Raw genomic sequence first — 17,225 nt, 5'->3', positions numbered from 1 at the left:
TCCGGTGACAGGGCGCTGAGAGTCTCGGTCATTGTAGTCTTTGGCGGCCATGTTTGTAGTTTGGTTAGCGGTGTTGGTTTCAGCGCTCCTATAGACACACAGATTTTCAGTTGGATTAAGATCGGGGCTCTGGCTGGACCATTCCAGAACACTGATCCTCTTTTGGGGAAGCCACTGCTTTGTTGATTTAGACGAATGCTTTGGGTCACAGTCATGTTGGAAGGTGAAATTCTCCTTCATCTTCAGCTTCCTAGCAGACGCTTGACGGTTTTGTGCCAAAATAGACTGATCTTTGGAGCTGTTCATGATTCCGTCCACCTTGACTAAAGCCCCAGTTCCAGCTGAAGAAAAGCAGCCCCAAAGCATGATGCTGCTTCCACCATGCTTCACTGTGGGTATGCTGTTCCTTTGATGATGTGCTGTGGTATTTTTGCACCAAACAACTTTTTGGAATAATGACCAAATAGTTCAAACTCTGTTCTTATCAGACCATAATACATTTTCCACATGGTTGTGGGGGACTGGATCTAACTTTTTACAAAGTTTAGCCGGGCTTGCATCTTTTCCTTGGTGAGTAAAGGCTTTCATCTTGCTACCCTACCCCACAACCCAGACCTATGAAGAACATGACCAATTGTTGTAAAACGTAGGGAACAGCCAGTACTTTCCAGGAAATCCTGCAGCTCCTTTCATGCTGCTGTAGACCTCTTGGTGGCTTCTATGACCAGTTTTCTCCTTTTCTTCTCATCAGTCTTGGAGGGACATCCTGATCTTGGTAGAGTCACTGCTGAGCCATATCTTCTCCCCTTGTTGATGACTGTCTTCACTGCGCTCTGTGGGATGTTTAATGCTTTGGATACTTTTTTGTACTCCTGCCCTGATTGAGACCCTTCAATGAGGAGATCCTGTTCATGTTTCGAAAGCTCTTTGTGGACCAGGGCTTTTGGAGAATGATACAACCAGGAGGATATCAGAATAATTCTACAGGAACAGCCAAACTTTTATCTGAGGTCAATCAGAGCCACTTTCATTGATGTCAGGTGTCTCATAACTACTAATTAAGAGGAGACTGAATGTGATTTGGTCAATTCTGAACAGAGACACATCCTTGATTATTAAAGGGTGTGCACAATTATGCAGCCAGGTTTTTATTTTCATTTTTTTATCCTAAACAGTTTCTGATTTGTTTTCACCTTCTTTGTATAGACTGAAATTTTGTTGAATTTTTTTTTTTAAATAACCACTGTAGAACAAACTGATAAATATCAAAATTAATGATCTGGGCTGGATAAAGGAATGTGTAATCACGGTCTTTCACTCTGTCATGACCCACTAAACACCAAGTAACTGTAATATAATTCATAATAGCTGCTAATGACAGTGGAGCTGATCCATTACTGTGACTTTTAACTATGAGAATTATGGGATGTTACCTGTGTACAGGTGAGGGGGTTCCACTTTTAAAGTTAAAAGGATGACCCATAGACGCATCACTCTTCATGGAGACACAGCTGGGTTCTGGTGAGTCTGATCTCTTTCTCTTGAGTTCACTGTACAACATTACAGACAGTTCATTATAGAAACCATTTGCAGTTTTTCACTGACTTGTTATTTTGACTTAATTTCACGAAAAATAAACAGTGGAATATGTTTATTGATTGATTATTTAAATGATTTTGTTTGCCATTCCCTTCACTTTTATTGTCACATCCGGATGAATTTACTTCCTTATTCTGTATGTGACACTGTGAAACACTGAACTGCACAGTTACTGATATTAATTACTCTAAAACGTTTAGTGAGTGACAGTACTGTAGCAGCATTAAGACCTAATTAAAGTACAACAAACTGATAAATATCACAACTCTGCTAATGATCTGGACTGGATAAAGGAATGTGTAACACAATCTTTCGCCCTGCAGGTACTTTAAATGTGAGAATTATGGGATGTTACCTGTCTATAGGTGAGGGGTCTCCACTTTTAAAGTGCTCAGGATGACCCATAGACGCATCACTCTTCATGGAGACACAGCTGGGTTCTGGTGAGTCTGATCTCTTTCTCTTGAGTTCACTGTACAACATTACAGAGTGAACATGAGACAGTTTTTCTTCCACAGAATTCTGACACAAAATACCGCTGAGATGAATTTGTATCATATCGTATATCACCATATTTCTGTTCAATATTCATTCTGACCGCAACCTCTTCTTACACACTCAGCGGCAGCAGCAGCAGAGGGAGTAGCACGTGATAACACTCATTTGTTATTTTACTCAATTAAAGCACAATTTACCCTCAAACAATCTTTCTACATGAACAACAGCACCATGAAATAGCTTTATTACAGCTCCACTGAAAAAGATAAAAAATATGTTCATAACAGGGGAAAAATACACCTGATATTATAAATCCTGATCTACTTTTCTTCTGCACTAAACTCCAGCAGCGACTTCAACGGCTCTCCAGATCTCTGGGCTTATAATCTAGCTATCTGTCTAGTAGCTTTCTAACAGAAACAGGAAATATGCATCGTCCCAATCAGCTAATCCTGTTTCTCATCACAGCTGCTGTAAATGTGAATAAACAAAGGAACGCATTCATAAACAGTAGAATAAATTTTATTCCCTGCTATTGAAAATGTTATTAAATGTTATTAGTGCTTTCCCTTCAATAGGTTCTGTTGGTCTTAGTCAATAGGATATGAAAAAGAATGATAAACTCTGATGAGGGTTCTTCAGGGTCTCCCAAAAATGCTGATGTGTCAGAATCTGAGTTTAACACTCCTATTGTGTCCTTGACTTGTGAGTGACATCAAAGCAAAATAGAAAACCAGATGTCGGCCATGTTGGTGGATATACAAATGTGGGCTAAAGTGATGTTCTATGCAAAACATAGTCACGGGTGCGCAACTGTCTTTGTTTTTCCACTGCCTTAAGCATTCTTTTAGCTCTGCCATATCTTTGTGCTGTATATGGTTGTGGTCACAACAGTACTCGTGACCGTGGTGCGTTCTGATTTTTTTTTACAATTCTATCCGTGATTCGGAAAGAGTGCGAGGAAACTCTGAGGCTTAGTATGGAGAGGAGACGAGCACGGCTGAACAACATCAGCAGGGCTGATCTAACAGAGGCTAAAATCAAAACAGCTCATGTTTGCAGTAATCATTTTATCTCAGGTGAGATTCAAAAGCTTTCTCAATATCATGGAATAATTTTATTTCATGTTGCTTGAATTTTGCTATAAAATGAGCGTTCTCTTTTCGTGGTTCACTCGGTTGTTGTTATCATTTTAACACGTGTATCATCATTTTGCTTCTAGGAGCGCCAGCAAAATTATATGACAGAAACAATCCAGATTGGGCACTCACTCAGAAGAAGTAGAAGAAACCTTTATTTGTCACATGCACACTTCAAGCACAGTGAAATTCATCCTCTGCATTTAACCCATCTGAAGCAGTGAACAACCGCGCACACACACCCAGAGCAGTGGGCAGCCACACTACAGCGCCCGGGGAGCAGTCAGGGGTTAGGTACCTTGCTCAAGGGCACTTCAGCCCAAGGCTGCCCCACGTTAACCTAACTGCTTGTCTTTGGACATGGGCTACGTTTCGTCCAAGGTCGGATTTGATTCTTTCGGCAGCCAAACCAGATAGAACACGTTATCTGGGTACTTGATGGTTGGTAGAAACGTCTTATCTCCAGAAAAGTCTGACTTTTTTTAATAATACGGGTCAAAACCACACATCTATCTTCTCTTTTTATCGACTCTTCACTCGACCATTCAAATCGTGGTAATACTGAGAAAATTCAGCATTGTTTACGCATACGCTTTCAGCAGCTGCCATCCTAGCTGCTTTGTATATCCACCATCATGGAGGATGCTCATGACGTACCACATTTTGATCACATGGTTGCAAGTCATCTATTGATATTGCAGTGATGTGATTTGTGTCAACACCACCTTCTTCTCTCCGTGCTTCCACGGAAGGCGGTCGCATTTTCTCTGCTCTCCCTCTCCCTCCTTTTTTTCCCTGTTTGTGCTTCTTTGTCTCGTCTTGTCTGTCTATACTTTTTGAAGAGACTCTCTCCGCATTGCTTTCTAAACTAAAAAAAAAAAGCATGGAATTGATAAACTAGTCTCCTAACGAAATTGACACAGTTCTCGACGAGAAGCTTGGGTTCGGGGGAACCCGCCTGTCCTGCCGGAACGTTCGCGGCTGGTTACATGATGAACGTGTGGGAGCGGTGGTGGGTCGTGTGCTTGGCGATTCTTTCTGTGGACAGGGTTCCTACGCAGTATGGAAAAGTATGGAATTTGATTTTACTATTTTCCAGGTCTGGAAAAGTATGGAAAATGTTAATTAGGGTATGGAGAAATATTTGTGTTTCCAGACCTTTGCCGCTACATAGTAAAATGAAGCTCAACATTCCGACATTCAGTTGAATTTTGCCAAAGAAATGTGTTGAAATGCGGAGGGAGGGAAACGGGTGTTCTGTTGTACTGGCATGCGCTCCGCCACACCCCCTGAACCTGCTTGCTTCTTGCAAGACTTTGGACAAGACTCAGGAAAACCCTCTGCAACAAAACGCCTCTTGAACACGCGTGAACACACATCCAGTCAGTGTAAAAATGCTGATGGCTTATTTGGCAGTATTGCCAGAATTTGCTAGAAAAATAAGGCACATGGACCCTGAAAACAAGCGACCCAAGACAAAAAACACTGCCAACAAAAATATGAAGGCTGTGTACGCAAACATACATATAAACTGAACAATGCTGTTATTACATTATTATTATAATTACATTACATTTAGTTGTCGCTTTTATCCAAAGCCACTTACAGTTATTACAGGGTACAACATGGTTACAACCTGGAGCAATGTGGGGTTAAATGCCTTGCTCAAGGGCACTGCAGCCATTACATACTGGTTAGGGTGGCCACGTCTCGGCCACGTCTGCCATCTCTTGGTATGTGGACAAAATGTGATCTACAGTGGAACTAACACAGGGCCTTCATAAAACACAATAGTAAATACAAAAAATGCCATAATGACTGTTTTCAAATTAGAAGCTTCAGTAAACTTCTGTGTGTGCACAACATACAGGGTGTCCCAAAAAAATGTATACACACTTTGAATCATTGTGAAGTAGGTGTTTATTAAAATTCATTTCATTTTCAAGGTGTAATAGAATTTACAGACATCACTTTATTGTTTTATCACTGCCTCTAACTGATGTTTATAGTCTACGCTATGAGACCTGCAACAGTCACTGAAAGTGAATGTCCAAAAATACCAAGAGAATTGAATGTGATTTGCATTGTCAGCAGTGACTGGACCAGAATGGATGTCAGTTTGAGAACAGGCGGTGACTAAATAATAAAATGTCTGTAAATTCTATTACTCTTTGAAAATTACATGGATTTTAATAAACACATACAGTACTTTACAGTGATTAAAAGTGTGTATACATTTTTTTTTGGGACATCCTGTATGTGCTTGACATCTTCACACACCTGTGTTTTAACGTCTTGAAGTGTGCATCAGATACGTGTGCGTCAGAGTGGCATCCTGTATTTTGTGTAATGTGTTTATATACTTATGACAAAAACAGGGCACTGATACAAATTTTAGGCCAAGCTAAATATGGTATGCATTTTGGTGGTATGTCATGATGTGAGTACCTGTTTGATTTTCAAGTAATTCTTTTAAATATATGAGCAGTTGTTTGTTTGCTGAAGTCTCCAAACCTGAGAATTTGAGTATGGAAAAAGTCTGGAATTTTAAATTTGAAAATGTGTAGGAACCCTGTGTGGAGGACATTGAAGATATCTACCTATTCAGAACCATGATTACAGGACTTTTGCTGATTGGATTAGGCACTGCCCTGGTATATCGAGGAAATCAGACAACAGTGGCAGCTGTTCAAAGCCCCACAAAGTTGCCTGATATGATTGAAGCGGTGGGCAAAGCTGTCAGCACTCAGACTGTGGCTATTCAGAACTTGAACCACAATATGGTTGTAATCTTGGAGAAGCTTTCGGCTTTGCAAGGAATAACTATTTCGGAGACCAATTTGAACAGAATGGACAAAATGGACAGATATGGACAAGCAGTGTGGACGTGCAAACACTGCGTCTGTTCGAAAGACCAAACAATCTTTATCTTATCAACATTCGGCTCCCTGAGACAGCACTGGCCTCGGTTAAGGCCGTTGCTGGGGAAACATCTCCCCCTGAAGGTCACTGCTGGGAGACGCTCTCGCATTCCTTCTCCAACTTTCCGTGATTGCCGTTTTCACCCCCAGTGTGACAAGTGGATGTGTGGCCAGCGCCCTCATGGCTGCAGGAGCGGACGGCTACTTGCTTGCGCTGGGTTATCTCTACCTCCTCCCCTCTCCCCCCTCCTCCCCCTTACCCCCCATCACTGATTGCCCCCTCGTTTCCCCCCTTAAGTCCCCTGTTTTAAAGTGGACTTGTGTTATTGTGTGCTTATGTGCGGAGGTTTTTTAATGTTCCCACACTGTACTCCTGACAGGAGCATAATGCAGGGGTACTTTTTTTTTCCTCATCTCTCCTCATGTTACTACTGTGTTTCTTTTTCTTTTATCCCTGTCTTCCTGTCCTGTTCCCCCTCTGTAAGGACAGGTTGATGGTCAATTTCACTGGTACAGTGATGATAAAGGGTTCATTCATCTAATCAGTCTGGTCCTGTGAAGCCTGTATTGGGATACGACTCGTATCGTGGCTTTAGTGTATCGTCTCATACCTACTCTCTACTCTTTAACTGCTTTATTATTTTATAAGAACATCATTTTACTGACAGTGAACAGAATCTGAATGTTTACAGTGGTGACTGATAACTTTATCCTCAGAATGAAAAGCTTTGTTCAGTTATTCTTTTCATATCTACTCACTCCATATTTCAGATATGAAAAGGTAATGACTAAAATATTAGAACATGGCAGCTTACCGCTTTTCTGAGGGTGGGGTCACATTTTCTGTGTCCAGATCACAGCTCTCCATTTTTGAATATTAGTGTATGGACACACACAGCTCATGGACTCACTGCTGATTCCTGAAGATGTGGATGCCTTCTGCTGGAATTAATTTCAGTCCTAGAAAAGACAAAATAAACATGTAGTTAAAATAAAAGAAAACCCATTTTTAAAATACAGTTATGAAGATAGATTATGATATAAACTAACAATTCATGTGGAAAATTGAAAATAAGGAGCTCACACAACTAAGATATCCATCTCCAAAGTCAAGTTTCTATGCAGAATGGACGATTTCATGGAGGCCACCATTGAAAATATTTTAACTGATCAGAAAAATCCCCCCCGATCATTTCCGGTAGTGCTCTGACGTCATTTGAGTGCAAGACACAGAAGCTCTGCATAGCGAGTAAGGCTTGAAGCTGCCTCTGGCTGGAGATTATTTCATTAAAAGTTTATATGCAAAAAAATGAAATTCCATTTCTCTAAAAAAAAGTGGATGGGGAAAGATATTACTGATATCACTGATCAACAGCGAGGGAAGAGTGAACAGCTAATGTATTTCTACATGACTGAATACAGGGAGGTCACTTTTCATATTTATATCCCCAGTACAAGTAATGCTGCCGTGATGCCTCATCCTGTGGGCTGTAACCTTGCTAGACAACCTACAAACAGATCTGCATACAATCTGACTTACCGAAATCTGTTGAAGAGGCAAGTGCGTGAGTTTTTACATGTTCTTAGCAGCATAAGCACTCATTAGCATGCTTAGCATTCTCTCGACTCATTCATGAAAAACTTCATCAAGACATCCCCAGGCTAGCCTACTGTAATTACCGTAGCAGACAGTTCAACCCCTGCGGAAACTCAGAAAGAGGGTAAACAAACACTGCTTCACTCAGCTCGTGTGCTCAGAACATTTTGAAGAAAATTGTTTCACTCAAACAGCTTGGATGCACCGGGCATTAGGAATACTGTACAAGCCAGCACTGAATCCAGATGCAGTTCCCACAATCTTCAGCCAAAAAGCGGACAAGACAAACAAGACAACACGGTCAGTATTCCGTAAAAGGGAAGTTCAAAGTTTAAGAAAACACTTTTTATGGCTTCCCTAACTTTTTTATTAAGCGTGATGTTATTTTGACTTCCTTTGCCCATAAACATAATAATTGCTGATGCAGTTAAGCAGCTTGATGGTTGTTGGGTGTCTTGTTTTGATTCAGTGTTGTCAGAAAAGCCTCGGTAATGACTAACTAAAACAACTCTAAATATTGTTCACTTGTGTGTAACTAATTGTTTTGGTAATGCTTGTTTTTCATGATCATCATCATTATTTGTGTCATTCTCCAAAATACTCGAGGAAATCAGTGAAGAAATGTCGCTGGCGCTATGGTCCATTTTGTCGAATATGACCGTGTACTGTAAGTGACATCACACTTTAAGGAAACCATTCGAAGTTCTTTTAGGTTTACAGGGATTTGTTTGTGGAATAGCCGACCTCCATCACTGCAATCTAGTCAAACACGTGATCATTTTAAGAAACAGGTGAAACAGTTTTTATGGAGTAAATTCCAAACCCAGTTTTATGATGTGTATATAACTAATTTTTAATCATTTTGGTGCCATTTCCATAATCTAGTTGTACTCTGTGATAATTACAGTTTGTGTATTTTTTTTTTTTGTTTATACAATTGTCAATTTATTATTGTCTCTTATATTTTATTGTTTCCTACTGGCATCAAGAGGACCACATTGGAAATAAGTGTATTTTATACTTTGTGTTGTCCTTGGTGCTATTTATACTGCATCTTTTACATGTATGAATTTTACCAAATAAATCATACCATACCAGCAGCTTCGGTGTTTCTGGCAATATTTCTGCCTTTTTTCGTACAAGTGCATCTTCCTGTAATGTTCACATTGTGACAGAATGGCCCTCTGTCAAAGTGCATTTTTTAATCTAACAACAAGTTTCCATTCACACACACATGTGCTCATTTCATTTATATAACTTTACAAGCAGGGGCGGTCCTGGGGGCAGTCCGACCGGGCAGCCGCCCGGGGCAGCATTGCGGGGGGGGGGGGGGGGGGGGGGCAACACGAGCGTGGGTGCGAAAAAAAAAACGTCCCCCCCCCCCCAAAAAAAAAAAACAAGACGGGCGGGGGGGGTGAACATTTTGGATGGGGAAGCCCAATACCAAAGTTGCGCAGGTGACGTCATCAGTGTGTGTGTGTGCAGGGGCGTCGTAGAAGGGGGTAAAGTAGGACTGATTCACAGGGTCCTGACTACAGGGAGGGCCCCTGGCTGGGAGGTCCCCAAAAGGAGTCTATTTTTTCCCCTTTCGTTTTTTTTTTCTCAATAATGTCAATATATGTTGGTATTTCATGCAAATTCAATGTTCTCTGGGAATACATCGGTTGAAATGTATGTCCCAGCCTGCAAATAGTACCTATATCAGACACCCCCATTATCAATGCACATTGGTTTAGTCCACCCTCTCGCGGACTTTTGATTGTATGCGCAACGGATTTTTTCATGCTTCAGCATGAAACCCAGCAGACAGTTCTTAGCCAACAAGGATCATTTCGTCAAAGAAGAAATCAGGCTTTCAGAAAAGAAAGGCAGAGGAAACAAGATGAAGGAAAGCAACTGCTTACTGATTTCTTTCCCAAGAAAGGTGAGCCCAAATGTGAAAATTAACAACAGCTAACTGGTTATCCCATTCAGTTGCATACCACCGTGATAGTAGCCTAAATCAAATAATTCAAAATGAAATAATCTGTCATTTTGTAGGCTACCACATAATTGTGATAGAAGCCCTATTCTTGTATTAAATTTATTTTCATAATTACTATTATAGATACAGTGTGTGTCCCACAAGCCTAACATAGGGTCGATGTTGGTTCAAAGTGTTGTCCAAATATTAGGAAAGCTAATTTATAAAATGAATCCCACTCAGTTTCAGAAAATGTCACAGAACGTGATGATGCCCCAGCTGCAACAGGTGTCAACAACTTGAGAGAAGGTGAGCCTATCTTAGCCTAGATGTAAGGAAAAGCACACTATAAACCTTCTCCACCCGTGTGCGATGCTGCGCGCCCTCCTCAGGGGTGCCATAGAAATGTGGCTGACACTAAGATATAAAATGAAATGTAATCTAAATGATTCGGCCACAACATCCTTAACAACAATAACACAACACCCATTAATGAGGTCAAGAGATTGTCTTTCTGAGGAATCAATGCAATTGCAGTGGGGGGGGGGGGGGGGGTGTCCACGGAACTAGTGGTTCCTGGGGCCCCAAATTTGGTGCTACACCCCTGTGTGTGTGTGCCTAACTTGTCGTAGCCCCATAATATGCACAATCCCGCCAGCAGAACGTTGTACTAGTCATCAAAAAGACTTTACTACCATAGTACTACACTACTATGACATTACACAGAGTCTTAAGTAATACATTACGACTTGATCATTGCCATTCTGGTAACAGCAAATTTATAATGGGGCGTGTCCGCAACGTACAACACACGACGAGAAATTTTTACACGACCATGTAAAGCTGTTAACAGTCTGTTGGCTAATACAGAGCCCAACGCGGGGCGGGGGGGGGGCGTTATGAGTGCGGGCGCGAAAAAAAAAAACCGTCCCCCCCCCCAAAAAAACAAGACGGGCGGGGGGGCGCCAGCAGGGGGTTTGGCCCGGGGAGTAAATCACTCTAGGATCGCCACTGTTTACAAGAAATCAGTAGTTTCTTTCCTCTTTCTTAATTGTCTGACCAATCACAAGTGGCCTAGTATGACACGGCAGGTCACGGTCTTTTGACAAAACAGGAAGTGAAACGCCAAACTGTGGTGAGAGTTACCGTGAACGGCACATTGTTGCGTGTGGCTGAGGAGCCCGTTTTAGCATTTGGAAGAAGAGTTTCGGAGGTGTCTTTTGGATGGATTTTACCGCTCATGGTGGAATACAGGACTGGGATTTCTAAAAAGTGGAACGGACAGATTGGGAAATTGCACAGGTACCATAATAGGAAGCGCAATTGTTTTGCCTGTCTAAAGGCCTCTGCATGCTCGTGCGACAAGGCTTTCGCAGATAGCTTTTCGCAGACAGTTATAATTTATTGTTGAGCGGGGATAATAGGCGTGCGCGATGTTATTCACCGGCACAACGCAAGGGGGCGCGAAGTCGCTAAGAGTAGTTGGTGGGTGTGGTTAGTGGAGTGTTTATCCTCTGGTTACTGATAATGACTAGAACTTTTTTTTTTTATAATGACTAGAACTGGAGTCGTATAGATGTACGTACTTCCTCAATCAACCGCTCTTCATGCTGCTCCATCTTCGCTCATGTTTTTAAAAATGCTGGTCGTGAAAACAAACCAAACCGGGAAAGTAGTGAAGCGGAAGTGCGTGTACAGCGGATGTAGAGTGGACCAATCAGAGCCCTCTTGTCTGCGGCGCTGTCTGCGAGGCTTCTGCGGTGGTCACAATTTTTGGGAGGTGCGCGCAGAGCATCTGCGAAGGTGGGGGGGCTACGCAGACACTGTCTGCGACGCTATCTGCGAGGACTGGGTTGTCAGCATAAATTGGCCTTTACCTTGGTTACTTCAAATACAACCCCGATTCCAAAAAAGTTGGGACAAAGTACAAATTGTAAATAAAAACAGAATGCAATAATTTACAAATCTCAAAAACTGATATTGTATTCACAATAGAACATAGACAACATATCAAATGTCGAAAGTGAGACATTTTGAAATTTCATGCCAAATATTGGTTCATTTGAAATTTCATGACAGCAACACATCTCAAAAAAGTTGGTGCAGGGGCAATAAGAGGCTGGAAAAGTTAAAGGTACAAAAAAGGAACAGCTGGAGGACCAAATCGCAACTCATTAGGTCAATTGTCAATAGGTCATTAACATGACTGGGTATAAAAAGAGCATCTTGGAGTGGCAGTGGCTCTCTGAAGTAAAGACGGGAAGAGGATCACCAATCCCCCTAATTCTGCGCCGACAAATAGTGAAGCAATATCAGAAAGGAGTTCGACAGTGTAAAATTGCAAAGAGTTTGAACATATCATCATCTACAGTGCATATCATCATCAAAAGATTCAGAGAATCTGGAAGAATCTCTTTGCGTAAGGGTCAAGGCCGGAAAACCATACTGGGTGCCCGTGATCTTCGGGCCCTTAGACGCCACTGCATCACATACAGGCATGCTTCTGTATTGGAAATCACAAAATGGGCTCAGGAATATTTCCAGAGAACATTATCTGTGAACACAATTCACAATGCCATCCACCGTTGCCAGCTAAAACTCTATAGTTCAAAGAAGAAGCTGTATCTAAACATGATCCAGAAGCACAGACATCTTCTCTGGGCCAAGGCTAATTTAAAATGGGCTGTGGCAAAGTGGAAAACTGTTCTGTGGTTAGACAAATCAAAATTTGAAGTTCTTTATGAAAATCAGGGACGCCGTGTCATTCGGACTAAAGAGGAGAAGGACGTCCCAAGTTGTTATCAGCGCTCAGTTCAGAAGCCTGCATCTCTGATGGTATGGGGTTGCATTAGTGCATGTGGGATGGGCAGCTTACACATCTGGAAAGACACCATCAATGCTGAAAGGTATATCCAGGTTCTAGAGCAACATATGCTCCCATCCAGACAATGTCTCTTTCAGGGAAGACCTTGCATTTTCCAACATGACAATGCCAAACCACATACTGCATCAATTACAGCATCATGGCTGCGTAGAAGAAGGGTCCGGGTACTGAAGTGGCCAGCCTGCAGTCCAGATCTTTCACCCATAGAAAACATTTGGCGCATCATACAATGGAAGATACGACAAAAAAGACCTAAGACAGTTGAGCAACTAGAATCCTACATTAGACAAGAATGGGTTAACATTCCTATCCCTAAACTTGAGCAACTTGTCTCCTCAGTCCCCAGACGTTTACAGACTGTTGTAAAGAGAAAAGGGGATGTCTCACAGTGGTAAACATGGCCTTGTCCCAACTTTTTTGAGAAGTGTTGTTGTCATGAAATTTAAAATCACCTAATTTTTCTCTTTAAATGATACATTTTCTCAGTTTAAACATTTGATATGTCATCTATGTTCTATTCTGAATAAAATATGGAATTTTGAAACTACCACTTGTTCCGCATTCCGTTTTTATTTACAATTTGTACTTTGTCCCAACTTTTTTGGAATCGGGGTTGTAATTTCCCCAGATCTCCGCTCTCACACCCGGCCCCCAGCAAAATTGCCAGCATCTCTATATCGATAAGACTGCGTCTGTTCGAAAGACCAAACAATCTTTATCTTATTGACATTCAGCTCCCTGAGACAGCACTGGCCTCGGTTAAGGCCGTTGCTGGGGCAACATCTCCCCCTGAAGGTCACTGCTGGGAGACGCTCTCGCATTCCTCCTCCAACTTTCCGTGATCGCCGTTTTCACCCCCAGTGTGACAAGTGGGTGCGTGACCAGCGCCCTCATGGCTGCAGGAGCGGATGGCTGCTTGCTTGCACTGGGTTATCTCTACCTCCTCCCCTCTCCCCCATCCCCCCCCCTTACCCCCCACTCCTGATTGCCCCCTCTTTTCCCCCCTTAAGTCCCCTGTTTTAAAGTGGACTTGTGTTATTGTGTGCTTATGTGCAGAGGTTTTTTAATGTTCCCACACTGTACTCTTTGTAACTTAAGATTAACCACCTTTCAGGCTACCCTGAGAGGACTGATGTATAAATTCATAGGTAGGCTGCAGGGGTCCCAGAACAATCTCATTATGGAGTTGACCAATCCAAGGTGCAGTTCTGTAAGATATCAGTCCTATATGTGGAAACACTGGTACTTGTGCATACTATAGGAAGGGCATTAATATATTTATTTATTTTACTTATTAATTGTGATTTTACAACTGTCACAATGTATGTTTGTTTTGTACTGTACATGTATTTTATATCTAATTGGACGTTGGAGTCTGTAATAAAGTTTGATTGATTGATTGATTGATTGATTGATTGATTGATTGATTGATTGATTGTACTCCTGACAGGAGCATAATGCAGGGGTGCTTTTTTTTTCCTCATCTCTCCTCATGTTACTACTGTGTTTCTTTTTCTTTTATCCCTGTCTTCCTGTCCTGTTCCCCCTCTGTAAGGACAGGTTGATGGTCAATTTCACTGGTACAGTGATGATAAAGGGTTCATTCATCTAATCAGTCTGGTCCTGTGAAGCCTGTATTGGGATACGACTCGTATTGTGGCTTTAGTGTATCGTCTCATACCTACTCTCTACTCTTTAACTGCTTTATTATTTTATAAGAACATCATTTTACTGACAGTGAACAGAATCTGAATGTTTACAGTGGTGACTGATAATTTTATCCTCAGAATGAAAAGCTTTGTTCAGTTATTCTTTTCATATCTACTCACTCCATATTTCAGATATGAACAGGTAATGACTAAAATATTAGAACATGGCAGCTTACCACTTTTCTGAGGGTGGGGTCACATTATCTGTGTCCAGATCACAGCTCTCCATTTTTGAATATGAGTGTATGGACACACACAGCTCATGGACTCACTGCTGATTCCTGAAGATGCGGATGCCTTCTGCTGGAATTAATTTCACTCCTAGAAAAGACAAAATAAACATGTAGTTAAAAGAAAAGAAAACCCATTTTTAAAATACAGTTATGAAGATAGATTATGATATAAACTAACAATTCATGTGAAAAATTGAAAATAAGGAGCTCACACAACTAAGATATCCATCTCCAAAAGTCAAGTTTCTATGCAGAATGGACGATTTCATGGAGGCCACCATTGAAAATATTTTAACCGATCAGAAAAATCCCCCCCCCCCCGATCATTTCCGGTAGTGCTCTGACGTCATTTGAGTGCAAGACACAGAAGCTCTGCATAGCAAGTAAGGCTTGAAGCTGCCTCTGGCTGGAGATTATTTCATTAAAAGTTTATATGCAAAAAAATGAAATTCCATTTCTCTAAAAAAAAGTGGATGGGGAAAGATATTACTGATATCACTGATCAACAGCGAGGGAAGAGTGAACAGCTGATGTATTTCTACATGACTGAATACAGGGAGGTCACTTTTCATATTTATATCCCCAGTACAAGTAATGCTGCCGTGATGCCTCATCCTGTGGGCTGTGACCTTGCTAGACAACCTACAAACAGATCTGCATACAATCTAACTTACCGAAATCTGTTGAGGAGGCAAGTGCGTGAGTTTTTACATGTTCTTAGCAGCATAAGCACTCGTTAGCACGCTTAGCATGCTCTCGACTCATTCATGAAAAACTTCATCAAGACGTCCCCAGGCTAGCCTACTGTAATTACCGTAGTAGACAGTCCAACCCCCGCGGCAACTCAGAAAGAGGGTAAACAAACACTGCTTCATGCAGCTCATGTGCTCAGAACATTTTGAAGAAAATTGTTTCACTCAAACAACTTGGATGCACTGGCATTAGGAATACTGTACAAGCCAGCACTGAATCCAGATGCAGTTCCCACAATCTTCAGCCAAAAAGCGGACAAGACAAACAAGACAACACGGTCAGTAGTCCGCCAAAGAGAAGTTCAAAGTTTAAGAAAACACTTTTTATGGTTTTCCTTACTTTTTTATTAAGCGTGATATGTTATTTTGACTTCCTTTGGGGGGGCGGCACGGTGGTGTAGTGGTTAGCGCTGTCACCTCACAGCAAGAAGGTCCGGGTTCGAGCCCCGTGTCCGGCGAGGGCCTTTCTGAGCGGAGTTTGCATGTTCTCCCCGTGTCCGCGTGGGTTTCCTCCGGGTGCTCCGGTTTCCCCCAAAGTCCAAAGATATGCAGGTTAGGTTAACTGGCGACTCTAAATTGACCGTAGGTGTGAATGTGAGTGTGAATGGTTGTCTGTGTCTATGTGTCAGCCCTGTGATGACCTGGTGACTTGTCCAGGGTGTAACCCGCCTTTCGCCCGTAGTCACCTGGGATAGGCTCCAGCTTGCCTGCGACCCTGTAGAAGGATAAAGCGGCTAGAGATAATGAGATGAGACTTCCTTTGGGCATAAACATAATAATTGCTGATGCAGCTAAGCAGCTTGATGGTTGTTGGGTGTCTTGTTTTGATTCAGTGTTGTCAGAAAAACCTCAGTAATGACTAACTAAAACAACTCTAAATATTGTTCACTTGTGTGCAACTAATTGTTTTGGTAATGCTTGTTTTTCATGATCATCATCGTTATTCGTGTCATTCTCCAAAATACTCAAGGAAATCAGTGAAGAAATGTCGCTGGCGCTGTGGTCCAATTTGTCGAATATGACCGTGTACTGTAAGTGACATCACACTTTAAGGAAACCATTCGAAGTTATTTTAGGTTTACAGGGATTTGTTTGTGGAATAGCCGACCTCCATCACTGCAATCTAGTCAAACACGTGATCATTTTAAGAAACAGGTGAAACAGTTTTTATGGAGTAAATTCCAAACCCAGTTTTATGATGTGTATATAACTAATTTTTAATCATTTTGGTGCCATTTCCATAATCTAGTTGTACTCTGTGATAATTACAGTTTGCGTATTTTTTTTTTGTTTATACAATTGTCAGTTTATTATTGTCTCTTATATTTTATTGTTTCCTACTGGCATCAAGAGGACCACATTGGAAATAAGTGTATTTTATACTTTGTGTTGTCGTTGGTGCTATTTATACTGTATCTTTTACATGTATGAATTTTACCAAATAATTCATACCATACCAGCAGCTTCGGTGTTTCTGGCAATATTTCTGCCTTTTTTCGTACAAGTGCATCTTCCTGTAATGTCCACATTGTGATAGAATGGCCCTCTGTCAAAGTGCATTTTTTAATCTAACAACAAGTTTCCATTCACACACACATGCGCTCATTTCATTTATATAACTTTACAAGAAATCAGTAGTTTCTTTCCTCTTTCTTAATTGTCTGACCAATCACAAGTGGCCTAGTATGACACGGCAGGTCACGGTCTTTTGACAAAACAGGAAGTGAAACGCCAAACTGTGGTGAGAGTTACCGTGAACGGCACATCGTTGCCTGTGGCTGAGGAGCCCATTTTAGCATTTGGAAGAAGAGTTTCGGAGGTGTCTTTTGGATGGATTTTACCGCTCGTGGTGGAATACAGGACTGGGATTTCTAAGAAGTGGAACGGACAGATCGGGAAATTGCACAGGTACCATAATAGGAAGCGCAAT

At 41.6% G+C, this 17,225-nt stretch overlaps 1 protein-coding gene across 1 annotated transcript in view; it reads right to left on the bottom strand.

The window, feature by feature from the left end:
- Positions 1–17,225, bottom strand: part of LOC132870650 (NACHT, LRR and PYD domains-containing protein 12-like) — a 137,743-nt gene that overhangs the window by 106,476 nt on the left and 14,042 nt on the right. Inside the window, exons 2-5 of the mRNA XM_060904400.1 lie at positions 14,487–14,631; positions 6,973–7,117; positions 1,955–2,071; positions 1,434–1,550 (exon numbers count right to left, since the gene is read on the bottom strand). Coding sequence (XP_060760383.1) covers positions 1,434–1,550; positions 1,955–2,071; positions 6,973–7,025 — 287 coding nt within the window. The 5' untranslated portion in view covers positions 7,026–7,117; positions 14,487–14,631. The remainder of the gene's footprint in view (positions 1–1,433; positions 1,551–1,954; positions 2,072–6,972; positions 7,118–14,486; positions 14,632–17,225) is intronic.

Source organism: Neoarius graeffei, chromosome 22 (genome assembly GCF_027579695.1).
Source record: "Neoarius graeffei isolate fNeoGra1 chromosome 22, fNeoGra1.pri, whole genome shotgun sequence".
In the NCBI taxonomy this organism is placed as follows: Eukaryota; Metazoa; Chordata; class Actinopteri; order Siluriformes; family Ariidae; genus Neoarius; species Neoarius graeffei.
This window is presented reverse-complemented; position numbering and strand designations above follow the sequence as displayed.